At 46.1% G+C, this 16757-nt stretch overlaps 1 protein-coding gene across 9 annotated transcripts in view; it reads left to right on the forward strand.

Moving 5' to 3' along the window:
• kmt2ca (lysine (K)-specific methyltransferase 2Ca) overlaps window positions 1-16757 on the forward strand; it is a 197845-nt gene that overhangs the window by 170119 nt on the left and 10969 nt on the right. For all 9 annotated transcript variants that reach the window (XM_072679281.1, XM_072679283.1, XM_072679288.1 and 6 more), the window contains 14 exons: window positions 121-446; window positions 535-2339; window positions 3454-3565; window positions 3744-3810; window positions 4182-4245; window positions 4384-4616; window positions 6106-7734; window positions 9138-9344; window positions 12281-12445; window positions 12691-12832; window positions 13414-13561; window positions 14148-14326; window positions 14445-14581; window positions 15678-15945. In XM_072679281.1, coding sequence (XP_072535382.1) covers window positions 121-446; window positions 535-2339; window positions 3454-3565; window positions 3744-3810; window positions 4182-4245; window positions 4384-4616; window positions 6106-7734; window positions 9138-9344; window positions 12281-12445; window positions 12691-12832; window positions 13414-13561; window positions 14148-14326; window positions 14445-14581; window positions 15678-15945 — 5482 coding nt within the window. The remainder of the gene's footprint in view (window positions 1-120; window positions 447-534; window positions 2340-3453; window positions 3566-3743; window positions 3811-4181; window positions 4246-4383; window positions 4617-6105; window positions 7735-9137; window positions 9345-12280; window positions 12446-12690; window positions 12833-13413; window positions 13562-14147; window positions 14327-14444; window positions 14582-15677; window positions 15946-16757) is intronic.

Here is a 16757-nt window from a genome sequence, read left to right on the forward strand (position 1 = left end):
AGAATTGGTTCTGGGAGTGGAAGTGATGTTCTTTAGGTATTTGAGGCTCATTTTAAGCAGCAGATTGTGCTCTTTTATTTTGATGTGATCTGTTTGAATTGTCTTTTCTGTTTGAATTAGCGTCAGAGATTACGACAGCTGATCCTGAAGCAGCAGCAGCAGAAATGTGCCATCAGACAAGAGAAGGGGCTACAAGAGGCCACTGGCACACCTGGCACACCGCTGCACTGGTCACAGGAAGATTCTGGTCCACAGAATGAGATTTTTGGCCGTCCTCCACCTCCGTATCCTGGAACTATGAGAGGTTCACCAATGCAGGGAGGTCCAAGATTCCCTGGGCCATTACTTGTTGATCAGCGAGCACCATTCCCTGATGAGACTCAGTGCCCTCGACCTCCATTTTCCAGAGAGATGAGCAATATGGGCATGAGACCACAAGGGCACAGGTGACTTTTTTGTTGTTCCCTTTACTTCATGAAAATGCTCTTCCCATAACCCATAGCTTATGCTCCATGCTTCTGAATTGTTTTCCAGGTTTGGATTTCCCCCTGTACCTCCAGGCCAGGAGTCATTCCTCCGACCCCCCCACCAGATGCAAGGTGGGCCAGTGGCTGCTGATAATGTTCCACCACAGATGCGAAGATCTCTGTCCGTGGATCTCCCTGGAACAGCAGGAGGCAACCCTCAGATGGGCCTCCCTCAGCACTTCCCACCACGAGGCCTTCCTGTGCAGCAGCACAATATCATGGGCCAGACGTTCATTGAACTTCGCCATAGGGCTCCAGGAAACAGAGTCAGGCTACCGTTTGGGCCACCAAATATGATGGACCATCCTAACCACCCCCAGAGACCACCTACTACTAGCTTCATGGGAGGACAAAACATGGCCTTTGCTGGTAACCAAGGACTGCGGCAGTTGAATCCAGTCATGGGCCAAGTTCAGCATGGACCAGCCGGTCACCTGCAGATGTCAGCTGGTATGGAGAACTTGCACCAGCAAACAAATGTTCCAGTGAACACTGCTCCACATCATCCTCCACTGCCAACCGCCCTCGCTCATCCGGTTAACGGTGAAGCACTGAGTTCTGCCCAGCCTGCGCTTTTGCCTGTGGCAGACCCTGGCCCAGCTGAGGAGATCCCATTGCCTTGTGGTGATGGGATGGAGGAGAAGTTGGATGCAGATGACTCGGCAGTGAAGGACCTTGAGGACGTGGAGGTTAAAGATTTGGTTGATGACGATTTGGAGAATTTGAACCTTGACACGGACGACGGCAAGGATTTAGATCTAGAAACAAATGACCTTCACCTCGATGATTTCATTGAATCCGGGAAATTTGACCTCATTGCTTACGCAGATCCGGAGTTGAACCTTGATGACAAGAAAGACATGTTCAATGAGGAGTTAGATCTTAGTGACCCCATAGACGACGACCATGGAGAGACCTCTGAGCCGAAGATGTCCTCAATGAACAAGAGTGCCTCCTCTGGAGGTGCGTCACCACTTCAGCCAGTAAATAAACTGGAGGATGGTCATCCCTCTGGCCATATCAAACAAGAAGAGGGCCTGTCAAAAGACAACCCTGGCAGTAGTCTGTTGACCGAGAGCACTATTAAAAGAGAGGCCAAACAGGGTTCACTGGGTGGCCAGACCCCTTCTACTCTTCTGCCTGAAAACAGGCCCCTAAGTCGAGACAACCAAGAGGATGTGTCCAGTCTCTTTGAGGGGTCAGCCCAGCAGACAGGGCTGTCAGATACAGATGTTAGTTCTGGCTCTACTCCAGTACTCTCGGGCATGTTGACCAAGGAGAAACTTGAGGATTCTGGGATCGGCTCTGTGCTGCCTGTTCACCAGGGTGATCTTGCCCAGCCTAGCCATGGCCCAGACCTTCAGGCAAGTATGAGCATGATGATGCTGCAAGCTCAAGACAATGGGATGAATCCTGGAATGCCAATGGGACACAGAATGGATCCATCACTTGCTCATGGAACATCACTGGGAAATCCAAATATGATGCCAGCTGGTAATCAGCAATTGCCAGTCCAAGGATTTGGCGCTTCCCCAGCGCAGCAAGTGGATCTGAACCTATCCATGGTGGGCCAGCAACCTGTTCCACATGCCCTCCATCCTCAGACCCAGCAGGCAATGTTCCCACAGGTTTCTGTGGGACAGCAAGGGCCAAAAGCATCACAGAGCCAGCAGAACAGGCCTCTGCTGTTAGATGAGCAGCCCCTCCTTCTCCAAGATTTGCTGGACCAGGAGAGACAAGAACAGCAACAGCAGAGGCAGATGCAGGCCATGATTCGCCAGCGCTCTAATGACCCCTTTTTCCCCAATATTGGTAAGTATTTGTCTGTACTTGGCTACCATTTGTTTAAATCTACATTATATAGACAAAAGTATATGGGACACACCTCATAATGATCGAATTCAGCTCACTGAACTCCAGCGTGGTTCTGTATGTAATAGGAGACACCGCTGCACCAACAACAACAAGTCAGCTGGTGAAATTTAGACCTTCCCTCCTAGATCTTCCTCCATCAGCTGTGAGTGGTGTTATTATTGAACAGTGGAAGAGTTTAGGAGGAACAGCTCACAGAGAGCAGTCTGTCAGACCATGTAAAGTTACAGAGCGGGGTCAGGGCCGAGTGCTGAGCTCAGAGCAGAGTGCAGAAAAGCCTCCAGCTGACTCAATAACTGCAGCAGAGCTCCAGACCTGCTGCTGCTGGTAGAGCTTAGAGCAAAGGAGGACCAGCTCCAGATTAATACAGCCTATGGGTTTAGAATGGGAGGTCATTAAAGCTCCTGTAAGTGTAACGTGTAGGTGTCCCAATACTTTTGTCTATATAGCGTATGTTTGCATTGCATTTAAGAAGGTGAATTTGAATCCAAATGATGGCTCTTTTATAATGCGTGGATGGATAGAAGTGGTTCAGGATCTTCAGTCTTTCATTGACTTCCATTGAAAGTTCTCCTGTAAGGTTGTGATTTTAGAGATGAGGGTTTTCAGGGTTGTCTGCTTTTTGTGCTCAGCCTGTTTATGCTTTCCACCCCTTATTTTAAGTAGTGGCTGTACATGCTATGTGCTAATTTCACACACTCCATTGTTAGAGTGCTCTTCATAGACATCATTTGTACAGATATATCTTGAAACCTGCTCTCCAAACAACCGTAACCTGGCAGCTGAAACTTTTCTCTCTTCCCTGAAGATCTCAGAAAGCGTAACAGACCTGTGTGTTAGATCTAATTGCCCCTGACAGTAAAACACTTCGGGAGCAATCCAGTGCCATTTTCTGTAGAGCATAACCTGAATAATTTAAGGCCTCTTCCAGTGATCTGCCATTTATTGGAAATGGATAAAATTGAGGTCAAAAGAATATTAACTTCACAGCTTTCAGTAACTGCAGCGTTTTTTGTTTTTTTTAAATCTCTGTTGCGATTTTTTCTCTTTATAGACTTTGACGCCATTACAGACCCGATCATGAAGGCAAAGATGGTGGCCCTGAAGGGAATCAATAAAGTGATGGCACAAAATAGCATGGGGATGGCACCTATGGTCATGAACAGGTAAAACTGCACTCTCTGTTTATTCTGCAGATTTTCCTCCCCGATGTCCCTGATGTGTTTTTACATGATAAAACTGTCGTTTTTATTCGTCCTCCTGTATTTCTTATTAGAGCTCCATTGTTTTAAGTAGGATTTGTGAAGTGAAGGCTTGTGTTCATTTCCTTTTGTTTTGGGACAGAATACAACAGATGCCAAGTGCACATGGGCCTGATCCTGCCACTTTCCCTCCACATATGTTTGGACAGGTACTTGCACCAACCCTCTAGATAAGAATAGATAAAGTAATCCTTTATTAGTCCCACAGTGGGGAAATTCTCAGTGTCACAGCAGAAAGAGGATAGCCAGACACTCAGATGCAAAAACAGTAGTAAGAAAATGTAGATATATTACCACTATATACATAAAATAAATAATAGAAGTGAAAAAGCCATAATAATATTATTTACAGATTATTTACATATAATTGCAAATTAACTCCTAATTGCACATGTGGGGGTGGGGAGGGGGGGTATTGCACATTGTATTTTTACCTTGAGGGATCTCTGTTCCCTGAATATGTGTTTCTTTTCAGTGGATTAAACTAATTGCCTGGTCATTAATGATAATTCCCTTTTAGGATGGGAAGCTGATACCGCAGCTGGCAAGACCGAACCCTCCCAATTTCGGCCCTGGTTTTGTCAGTAAGTGTTGTTTTGTTGATTTGAGTCAATGCTGAGTTAGTGTGGGGTTATTCCGTTAAGCAGACGACGCGATTCATTCATTATTTATTTAATTTTAATAATTGTCAACCTTTTTTTTTTTTTTTTTTTTTTTTTTAGATGACGCTCAGAGAAAGCAGTACGAGGAGTGGCTTCAAGAGACTCAGCAGCTTCTTCAGATGCAGCAGAAGTTTCTGGAAGACCAGATTGGGGCCCACAGGAAATCCAAAAAGGCCCTCTCGGCAAAACAGCGCACAGCTAAAAAGGCAGGCCGCGAGTTCCCAGAGGAGGATGCAGAGCAGCTGAAGCATGTGACCGAACAGCAGAGCGTGGTTCAGAAGCAGCTGGAGCAGGTAGAGAAACCCCTTAGAGCAGCATCATACATAATACACAGTCAGGGCTGGGTGTAAGCCTGCAGTTTACAGTTCATGACCTGATTTAGAAATTTTACTGATCACAGATGGAATCACATTTAGCCTCTGATAAACCGTCAATAAATAATGAGCCCACTGTCCGTAATGAAATGCATCGGCAGTCCCGTGATAGTGGCGGAAATCGATTTACTGTAGCTAGAGGAGGAACATGGGTACTAAACTTTGAGACCTTCTGTTTGTATGGGGAAGGGAAGAAGACTCCACTAATTATTTCCCACTGCGGTGACCTTTCCGTGCTGGAGAGCGCAGAGACCTTGGTGAATCCAGGGCCCCAGAACAGAGCAGTGTCTGATTTATTCTCTGACATTATCTCTTCCCCTGTTCCATTCTGTCAACATTTTCCCAAGGCCTCCACTCTATCAAGCATAGCTGATAAAGGGGAAAAAGAGGATGTCTCTCCTGAGCACATCATATTCCGCTCAGCCCTCCAGTGACTCCAGGCTGATTCACAATCAATCTCAGTCTGCTCACATAGAGCTGTTATTCTCTCCTTCCCCTTTTTCATGTTTACCCATGTTTACCCATTATTCTCCCCCCCCCCCGCTTTCTCCCCCGACTCTCTGCAGCTTTTAAGCTGTAACAAATAAAAATGGACATGGACAATTCAATGTGACATACCCTACATGGACAAAAGTATTGGGACACCTACACATTACACCTATAGGACCTTTTATGACCTCCTATTTTAAACTCATATGCAAAAATATGGAGCTGGTCCCCCTTTTGCTCTAAGCTCTAGCAGCAGCAGCAGGTCTAGAGCTCTGCTGCCTCAGTTATTGAGTCAGCAGAGCATCGGAAACTTTTCTGCACTCTGCTCTGAGCTCCTGACCCGCTCTGTAACTTTACGTGGTCTGACAGACACTCGGTGGCTGAGCTGCTCTTTGTGAGCTGTTCCTCCTAAACTCTTCCACTGTTCAGTAATAACACCACTCACAGCTGATGGAGGAAGATCTAGGAGGGAGGAAATTTCTTGTTGTTGTTGTTGGTGCAGCGGTGTCTCCTATTACATACAGAACCACGCTGGAGCTCAGTGAGCTCTTTAGAACCTCCCACTCTTTCACTAATGTGTGACTTTATGCTTAATTTCCTGTGGCAATGGGACTCAATGTGATTAAGAGGTATGTCCCAATACTTTTGTCCATAAAGTGCATCTGCTTCTTCAACCTATTCAAATGTCTGTAGCCCAGCCTCACCCGTTCACATTAAAGGTGTGCTTCACCCTGGACTGGGTAGCCAATCCGAAAGTGGTCATTTACAAATGATAACCGGGAGAGGTTAGAAATAGGTCACGTACATTACGAGAGAAACCACTGCTGCCTCACCTGTTTAGAGAGAATTTAAAATCGGTGATGTTTTTGAGTATCTTTGAGACACTAAAGGATAAAGTGCGTCTCTTTTCCTTCTGTAGATTCGTAAACAGCAAAAAGAACATGCCGAGCTCATTGAAGAGTACCGGGTCAAGCAGCAGCGAAGCCTCCAGCCACCCTCCATGATAAACCCAATGCAGGCCATGGCCGGAATGCAAGGCCAAGCCCCTGGCATGATGCCTGGCGGACCCCACATGGCCCAGCCCATGATAGGTCCCATGCAGCCCCACCCAGGTCAACCCAACCCTGCTCGTATGCCAGGGTGGCACCCGGTTGGCCCTGGACCTATGAGTGGACCCAGGATGCCATCTCACATGCCCCCTCAAATGCCACCAGCCAGCTCTGGCCAGCCTCCTCAGGCCCAGCCTCCAGCAGGCATGGTGCCGGGTGGGCCACCTGGCCAGCCTGGAAGTGTACCTGGAGGTCATGGAGGTGGAGCTGGAGGTGGAGGCGCCCCTCACGTGAAGTTTGATGACAACAACCCGTTCAGCGAGGGCTTCCAGGAGCGAGAGCGGCGAGAACGGCTCCGCGAGCAGCAGGAGAGGCAGCGGGTGCAGCTGATGCAGGAGGTGGAGCGGCAGAGGGCCCTGCAGAGACTGGAGCTGGAGCAGAAGGGAGCTGGCATGCCTCCTGATTCCAACCGGGAAGGCTTGGCCCACATGCCCTTCTACAGTGCTGACCTGCCCCAAGACTTCATGCAGCCTACTAGACCTCAGCAGCAGTTGAGCAACATGTTCCCTCAGCAGGGAGGAGCACCTCTAGACTTCGCTGGCCCTGCCCCAGCTTTCATGCAGACCGGAGAGCGGCGGCCCATTCCTGGAAGTGGTGGCTTCCCACCTGCCCAGGAGATGGGGCCAAACTTCCGGCCGAAGAATCCAGCAATGCACGGGCTCAACTTCATCCCGGGCCAGCCTCGGCCACCAGCGATGCTGCAGGGTGGAGCTGAAGACCCCCTGTTTGGCATGGAGTCAGCCACTCCTCTGCCTCCTAACTACCCTGGCTCAGGTCAGTCCCTCATCCAGCTGTATTCCAACATTATTCCTGAGGAAAAAGGCAAGAAGAAGAGGAACCGGAAGAAGAAGAAGGACGATGATGCCGAATCCGTGAAAACGCCCTCCACACCCCACTCAGATCTTACCGCCCCTCTAACCCCATGTGTTTCGGACACGTCGTCCACCCCGACACGCAGCGCTCAGGAGCTGTCCGAATTTTCCAATCCATTGTCCTCCATGTCTGGCCTGCCTCCTTCTTCCGAGCTAGAGAGGCAGCTTTCTGGGAGTGGTGGGAGTCTGCTGAGGAGGCAGTCCAGCATGGGTTCAGAGACAGAGCGTGGATTCCTGGATGAGGCTCACGAGATCAAGCAGGAAAAGTTTGAGGCCAGTGAGTGCCGGGGAGCCGAGGCAGAGGCCAGAGTGGAACACAGAGGCATGGTGAAGGTCGAGGAGAGCGGTGAAGGAATCTCTCCCAGCGTCCCGGGGCAAAGTCCTTCTCACAGCACCAAGGGCGACTCTGGGAACGAGCTGCTGAAACACTTGCTGAAGAACAAAAGCACACCTCCCCCACCGGGCACACCACTCACACACCAGGCATCCGGTGACCGCCTCAGACCAGAGGAGGAGGTAGTAATGGACAATAAAGGGTCCGTCAAGCTGGATTCCGCTAATTGTCTGGTAAGAAATAAAATGTGTTGATACTATACATTTTAGAAGAAGAAAAAAATAACATTTTAATGGGCTTTAATGAAAGTGTGCTTGGTGTCCACTTTGCACTGGCCAGTCTAACAGACCAAGAAATGGACAATATTTGAGCTACAGTACGACTACTAGTGTTTGTAGCTATGCAACAACCGTTGCAAGAATCCATTACTTGTCAGTTACATTTATCTACAAATTGAAAGAACGAATTTCAGATCAACTTGATTTTTATTTCTTATTTTTTAAAATTATTTTTAATTAAATACTTTTAAATGTGTTATAGATTGACTTTATTCAGTATCTAAGTGTTCTTTGATGTATAAATAGTAAGTATGGGACTTGTATGGGACGGAAAATGCCATATTCCATTTTACGAGCCTGTTTACCACCCTGTTATTTTATTTATTTTTATTCTAATTTTATTTTATTTTTTTAAATATGTTGAATAATGCATTTATTAAGTATTTGAGGGTCATATAAATAGTAACTATGGGACTTGGGACTGGTTGTTGGCAAAAAAAGGCTGGATTCTGTTTTACCACCATTTACCACCCTGTTATTTTACCCCAGAATGAAACACACTGATTTTCTACATGATGGCCATGTGAATCGTTTGATGAGCTCTGCACTTAACTGAAAATGCTGCTGTCCTTTTGGCACTGTGTGATTAATTTGCTGAGGAGTTGGTAAAGTTGCACCAGTTGGCCAGGGCTAGCCGTTAGCCTTTAGCCCAGCACGCATGTCCTTTTTTTTTTTCCCCTTATACTCCACTTTTGAGACTCTGGTACGGTCATGGTCACAAGGCCTGGTTCACATAGAAACCTGCATTGCCATGTCTAGAAGTGTCTGGAGATGATGTGCTGTTCTCCAGTGTTTCTGAAGCACTGAAGGCCAGAAAGGCTTTGGCTAGTGGGCTGGGTTTATGTAAACTCTGGTCCTGGAGGCTCCCGGCCTTGCACATTTTAGTGCTTTCTCTCTCCCAACACACCTGATTGAACTAATCAGCTCATTAACAAGCACTTTCAGAGTTGCAGGGCTGTGGTAAGGCGGGGAATCCAGCAAAATGCCTCCAGGACAAGTTTTGGGGACGTAAATATAGAGAGTCAATTATGGAACTAGCCTATTTTACAGAGACAGCAGTGTCTCTGTCCCTTCCACGAACTCTCACTATTCAACTCATCTTTTACATTCTGTGGAAACTTTTAAAGCCCAATCAATCAGCAAATAAATGCAAGTTGGCACTGAACGATCATCCGTTCTCCGTGAACTTCAGGACTGCTGTTGAAGATGAGGTTTGCAGTTATGAAGCGCTGACCAGTACAAGTCTGGTTTCTGCAGAGTCACTCTGAGTTGTTGAAAGCGTGTGTTTTTCTTGACAGGGTGGTGTGAACAGCCAGTTGCCGGGTCATACAGATCCTCTAGAGCCTTCACTACCAGAGCAAGGCAAGAAAAAACAGCGCAATAAGCGGACCCCCAAGGTGGGGGCCGAGAAACCTCAGTCTCGCTGGAAGAAGAGGAAGAAAGAGCAAGAGGAGCGGCAGGTGGTGTATCCCACCACCGACACACTGATGACCCAGCTCAAACAGGTAAACGTTGAGCTGCATGTATCGTCACTGTCATGCAGAAACCTTGCATCTCCAAAACTTTCTTTACCTTCAGTGGCAGGGTTTTATTTTATAAGTCATTTTGGAGCATTTCTATTGGTCCATTCATCATGAAATTTTACAATGTAAGGAACAACTGCCAGATTCAGATTATATTAAAGTGGATAAACGACAAGAAGGGGAGTTACAAGGCTTTTGCATGATAGTAATGATATGTGATGCCTCAATTAGACAAATATGATATGGTTTATGTTGAAGTGTAAAAGCTGGGGGATTGTCAGGAGTGTTAGACTTATGGTTAGTTATTGAGATTTGGTGTGAGTTTTAGGGTTTTGAGTTTTTTCACACTGCAGACTTTTTCCTGACCCAGCTCCGCTTGCTTCACGAGTTCAGTACATTTGGTCGAGTAAGAAAGCTGCTCTGGAGCTCGGATGCGGTCCAGGGCACTGATCTCTGGTCCTCCTGTGTTCCTGCATGGTGAAATGCCATGACTCCTGAAAGCGCTGTTCTTCACTGCTTGAAAACAATAAGAAAAAGCAATGAACAGATGAACCTAGGTCCTAAAGTTTTGCTGAAGTCCACATATCAAGCTGACGTTCAGATTGCGCAGTCGAGCACGGATCGCATGGAAAAGATTTTGGTGTGAAAGCAAGCCAGTGATCATAGGCTCCTCCAGACGAGTTTAGAATTGGTTGAACTGGATGTGGGCTTGTGTATTTGGGACAAGTGGGAAAATGAGTGAGAGTTAAGCCTTAGGATCACACTGATGCTCCACTGACTGTAGGAACAGGGAGAATGGCGTCTCCGTCATTCCCACTCCGGGCCGGAACGCTGCTGCTGCTACTGCACTATGGAGGTTTGGTGGTGGAGCTGCAGGAGGAGAACCTCTCTCCAGAACTGCTGCTGTGTAACACTGCGTAACCCATAGAGTCATACTAGTGTAAAATCCTGTAGTGTTACTCCACCGCCTCAGCCCACATGCTGCTCTACCTTCAGATCAAGCTTCTAGATCAACAAATGCATGTGTACAGCTGTCCATGAGGGGGCGCTCAAGGCAGGATTTGTATTTACAGCTGTGTTGTAAAAGTAAATTACACTCCCCAACTGTAGGGAGGAGCCCAGGAGCAAAAAGAAAAAATTGCATAAAGCTGCTTTAACAAATGCATGTGTACAGCTGTCCATGAGGGGGCGCTCAAAGCAGGATTTGTATTTACAGCTGTGTTGTAAAAGTGAATTACACTCCCCAACGGTAGGGGGAGCCCAAGAGCAAAATAGCATACAGCTGCTTTAATAGAATCTCAAATAAGGCCTTACACACTTATCGTAATGCGTTACAGATGTACATGTCCTAAAGCCACATGCCTCTTAATTTATACAGAATGTTGATTTTTCTTTTTGCAAATTGTGCCTCTTTAATTACAGTCATCTCAAGGAGTAATTACTTTCATTAAGCCGTAATTGCAGTGCTGGCATGGATAGGTGTGGGTAGAATGCATTAAATGGAGTTTGTGAAGGACCCAAACAGGGTTTTAAGTGGAACTTCCAGTGCACTTACATTAAGAATGATTCATGTTATGAGAGTGCTTTTACGTCATGCTGCTTGTGGATGCACGCTAAGTTCTACGGAGACGGTGACTAAAATACGCCACCTTTATTCAGGCATTCTGAGTCAGCTGGTGTAGTAATTAGATTTGAAAGGCCATGTTTGAAGAGGATACACTTTGTATCGTTTTGGAATTTCTGTTCATTTTAGCCCACTCTGAACCTAAACACTGGAGTATGGGTTATATATGAATTACTGTACAAGGTTTACGCCCCTAATCACATTATTTAAAGCATCTCTTACTAAAGAAGCTCCAGATCTCATCAGAACAGATAAAGCAGGTGAACATAAATCCAGTAAAGAGGAGAAACAAGAGCTTCTCATTCTGAAGACAGAAAGTAGTGAGATCTTGTCGGTGAGCTAGTCTGAAGAACAGAGCTCGGTTCCTCCAGGTTTCTCCTGGACGCCCCCCAGTCCAGCCAGCACAGCGTGGAGGATGTGTTCAACTCCATCAGCAGCAGCAGCAGCAGCAGCAGCAGCAGCAGCAGCAGCTCACCTGATTTACCATCATTAAGCCCTGATTTACCACCAAACCAGGTGTTGATCTGATACTAGATTCCATTAGGAGAACTTTGGAGATGTTCTAATGATGAACACAGTGATGGAGAACCACCACCACCACTTTCTGTAAGAGTTATTATTAATGTTTATTCTAATATCAGTGATTTACTGAGCTGATAAACACTTACTGACCAGATAAGCAGCTTTATTTCTTCAGATTTTGATTAACCTACCCGTTCGTAACACCCCCCTAGCACTAGCTTGATCCTTCAGTACATGTACAGGTGTGCAGCCAGCCGCCACCTCTTTTCAAACTGCCACTGACGCGGCATTGCCATGCAGTCGACACACTAGGAGGAAAGCGCCACCAGCTATTGTGGGTTCGATACCCGGCCTCAGCAAGCTGCCACTGTTGGGCCCTTGAACAAGACCCTTCACCCTCTCTGCTCCCCTGGTGCTGTAGTTGGCTGCCCACTGCTGGCTCTGTGTGTGTGTGTGTGTGTGTGTGTGTGTGTGTTCACTACACCAGATGGGTCAAATGCGAGGACACACTGTACATAGTGACAAATACTTGCACCTTTCCCTTTTTACCTTTACCTTGGCTCGGGATTAAAACTCGTGACCCCTGAACCACAGTGGAAGCGCATTAGACCGCCGAGCCACTCGTATATCTCCATTTCTGCAGTTCACAGATTGAATCTGGCAGCTCGCCTTTTGATTTTCTCAGAATTTCCTGATTAATAAACCATTTGAAATGATCCAGAATGACTTGGAATATAAATCTAAACATTTTACCCTCTTTTCTGTCTTACAGCAGCTCTCCCTGCTGCCCCTGATGGAGCCTTTAATCGGGGTGAACTTCACCCACTTTCCCCCATACGGCAGTGGACAGCTGAACGGAGAGAACCGGCTCTCTGGCTCTTTCGGGAGTGCGTCACTGGATGGAGTGTCCGACTACTACTCTCAGCTCATCTATAAGGTTCCATACTGTGATTATATATTTACTCAGGTCTATATATATATATATATATATATATATATATATATATATATATATATATATATAAACCTGGGCTATATTAACTGTATTACAGTGTTTAGAAGATTTGGGGGCATCTGTACTGTTCCTGATGGTGTTCTCTCAGACAGGCCCACTCATAGTCTGCACTGAGGATGAGCTGAGCTGAGGATGTCCTTATGTGTGTGTTTTGTTTCACCATGCAGCAAAACAACTTGAGCAACCCTCCAACGCCCCCCGCTTCTCTCCCACCTACTCCACCTCCCGTGGCCCGGCAGAAAATGGTGAACGGCTTTGCTACAGCCGAGGAGCTTGCCAGGAAAGCTGCTGTTATGGCTGGGCATGAAGGTACGAAATAGTCTCTTGTTGTAGAAAGGAATCTCTCCATATGATGAATTTAACCATTGGTACATTTAGATTTTGTGTGTATTTTAATTTTGAGGATCGGCTGATTCCAGTCTTTGTTTTCGTAGATAATACAGCTGTAGAATGTAGCTAAGATATGCTAGGCTGCTATTGAATTACTTACTTTGTGAGTGTAATTGCATGTAATTGGAAGGCCCTGTAGCTAAACACTCACATTTTTGTGCCCACGTCTGAAGGAGAGGGGGGTTTACACACAATGGAAACAGTGGCACATTACAAGTGTTAATTTTCCACTGTAAAATAGCTCCACACTGCAGACATCCAGACTGCTGCAGCTCTACAACTGGATCGGTCATAATACCCAAAACCCAGCCGATACCCAGTCTAGTATCATATGCAGAAGTGTGCCCTGATCCCAATCCACTGGTTAGGGCCAGAGCATCCCTAGTATGCTGTGTTTTAAGTGAACCAATTCATAGCTGTCAGTTACCCGTCTTTGGGCTTCACTGTTTCGTAATTATAATGCCATGTAGCTCTTACGTTTTGTGCTTGTCTGTTCTCAGTATCCAAAAGTCTGGGTCAGAAGCACCTCCCAACTCCATTTAGAGGCGAAGACGACCTCCTGGCCCAGGCTATTTCCCACGGACCCAAGACTGTTGATGTTCCGGCCTCCCTTCCAACACCCCCGCACACCAATCAGGAGGAGCTCCGGTAAGACCTCGCTGACTAGGTGTTGTGTATGTGGGTGCGCTGGACGCATGGGGACACACGAGTATACACCGTAGTTAGGTGATAGATGTCATAGCTTAGGGGGTTTCAAGTAGGCCCAAGTTGTAGGACCATGGCCGTGTGTATGCATGTGAGGGTGGAGATCTGACCTCTGAAACCCTGCAGCTACAGTTCCTGTTCATGTACATTAATATACACATGTTTACTCATTTAGCAACAGACCAATAAATAGCCTTAATATATGACCCAAACAGCTCCTCAGTGTACAACTCAAGCCTACCAGCCACATCATTCTAACTACGGTGGATACCCATGTGTCCCCCGTGTCCTCTATACACAAATAAAAAAACCTCAATCTGTGTCTAAACTTTTGACTGGTACTGTATATACACATTTTTTTTGCAGTGAAGTATTATTAAATGGAACAAAATGTGTATTATTGATAAGTCCCTAATTACTTTTCAATTATTTATACATTTCTAATGAAAACGCCTGATTTGGTAAATCAGCCCCTGCAGCAGCTCAATGGAGTAACTGTGATTTTTAAGTGAGAAATGTTTCTTTACAGGGGCCAGGACCACTGTAGTGACCGAGACACCCCAGACAGTTTTGTCCCGTCCTCATCTCCGGAGAGTGTAGTGGGCATGGAGATCAGCCGCTACCCGGATTTGTCTTTGGTGAAGGACGAGCCCCCGTCCCCTGCTGTGTCTCCCACTATCCCAATGCTGCCCAGTGCAAGTGGGAAAGGTCTGTCCAACCACTTCTGCACAGTTAGCGAGCACAGATGAGACCGTGTTCATGGTAATTAATTTCGCATGCTTTTTCACATGCTTTTTTTTACTGACTGCTGTACTGCTTCTTGCAGGCACTGAATTCAAGCAGTGGGACGTGAAGAAAGAACCTCAGAGCAGCTTCTTTGGGTCTCAGTTTGAACACTCTTCCTCTTATCCGAAAGCCGGTCTGATGTCTATAGCGCTCACGCTGAACCAAGTTGCTGCAGAGGTGAGTGTCTTAAACCGTTCTGGTTTGGTTCTGAAACAGTATGCAGTATTTCAGTATGCGTTACAATATAGATTTCTGAGGATCGCTGCTAGCCATCAGCAGCCGAGGCCTGAGAGAGCATAATTGGCCTTGCTCTCTCCAGGACGGGTAGATTGCGGTGCGGGATGGTGCGTCGGGGTCAGGTATGCGGCGCTTTCCTCCACACGCGTTGGAGGGGGGCGTGTAGTGGTCGTGTTGGTGGCATTGCGTATTGGGGGAGAGTATGTACAGGTTAGGTCATTGGAGGCCCAAATTGGAAAGAATTTGAATTTAAAAAATAATATATATAAAAATATAATTTGACTTTAAAAGCCAAAGCTAGTCTTGAGGTTTGAGTTGGTGTGTTTGCATTATCAGCAATGGCATCAACTCTCTAAAGCTATTGAGGAATAAAGATATAAACATGGAGGTTATAAAGCATTTTATAGCGCTTATATTTAACCCATCAACGTCCAGCAACATGCTACAGAATTTGTGGTTATTATATATACAATTATATAACAGTAGGTTTTGGGATTTTTTTATTGATTGTATTTTTTATCCATTCTTTCACAGTCAGATTAATTAATTAATGTATTTATTAATTTATCTCTAATCAATTGAGAGTTTATCATGTCAGATATGATCTTGAAATGCCCGAAATTAATGTTCTCACTATCTCCAAAATGCCTCAAAACTTTACAGAAGAAGGAAAACACCTTAGTTTTGAATGAAAGCCACTGTGTTTAATTCTTAGAGTGGTTCTGGAGCATTTCTATTGGCCCATTCCTCAATAAATTTTGAGCAACTGCCAGATTAAAATCATGTCCCAAAGAGAAAAATGGCATTTGACAGTTGCATGACGCAACGATATGTAAAATTAGGTGATGTAAAGTTTAACATGGATAACTATCATGCTTTCATCCATAGCATTTAATCAGTTTTCTCTTCAGAAAACATAAACAAAGACAAATTTAACAAAATTCATTGATGATTCAAAGCTTTACATGAACGCAGCTTTACAGATTGGTGAACTGGTGTAGAAAGACTCTTAACCCCTTTTCTGTTCCTATTTCAGAACATTCCGGGAGTGGTGGCGGCCGTAGCGGACCTGCTTCGCGTCCCCGTCCCTGCCAACTTCGAGGTGATCCGCACCCCGGGCCCAGAGCCGCGGAGCTCCCTGGCCATGCTAGCTGGCATCAAGGTTCCTCCAACCCAAGCGCTGGACCCCAGACAGGCTTCTCTATTTCCCCAGGCTGCCATTAGGTTCCCCAGACTGCCGGGACCCTCCCGTCCCCCAGGGATGATTCCCTTAAATCCAAACTGCGGACCCCCCACCCACACCGGTGAGTGAACTGAACCCAACAGGCTCTCCTGGGGGACAGCTGGCAATGAAGTGTTACAAATTGCAGCCATTGATGCAGTTTGTCAATATCTAATGACCCATGATTGCAGGGTTTCACTGCTTCTTCAAATTAGGTCACTGATGTTTCTCTCAAGTGGTTTGAATCACAGGTTTTCACCCTCACTCCTTTCATGGGGGTTCTAGCAGGCTGTTATTTTCTCTTTTTCTTTTTTAAGTATTTCAAAAGGATTTATTTCATAAAACGGCTGCCCGATGATCCCGTCATTAAGCACTTCTGACTTTATTATCTCTAAAGGTGAATGGATTGTATTGTTATATATATATATTTTTCTTTTCTCATCTCTTTTAAATGAGGGCTTGTTAACTGCACAGCAGCGTCTAGCCAGGGGGGGGTGGGGGTGGTGAGAGAGAGAGAGGGGGGGGGGGGTATTTCTCCTTCCCCTGGAACCACTTGGTTATTGATCATGTCTGAGATGTGCAATGTTAACGAAAGCCTGTAATGACTGCAGACGTAGCCCGCAGACAGTGCTTGTTAGCTCCCAGCTTTGTACTTTTACCTTCATCAAATGGGCTCAGGTGCTTCACATAGTAATTTCAGAGCCGCGTCAAGTGCTGTGAAATAACTGTGATTTGTTGCCTCAATCGTTGGCGCTACTGAACAAAATTACAAGAGGTTTGAATTTTGCATGAGAGGCACGCTATAGGGACAAAAGTATTGGGACGCCTGCTCAGTCTTTCTTTCTTTCTTCTGAAATCCGTGGTATTGAAGTTTGTCCTCATGCTTTTTTTGGA

Source organism: Salminus brasiliensis, chromosome 5, assembly GCF_030463535.1.
Source record: "Salminus brasiliensis chromosome 5, fSalBra1.hap2, whole genome shotgun sequence".
Classification (NCBI taxonomy): Eukaryota; Metazoa; Chordata; class Actinopteri; order Characiformes; family Bryconidae; genus Salminus; species Salminus brasiliensis.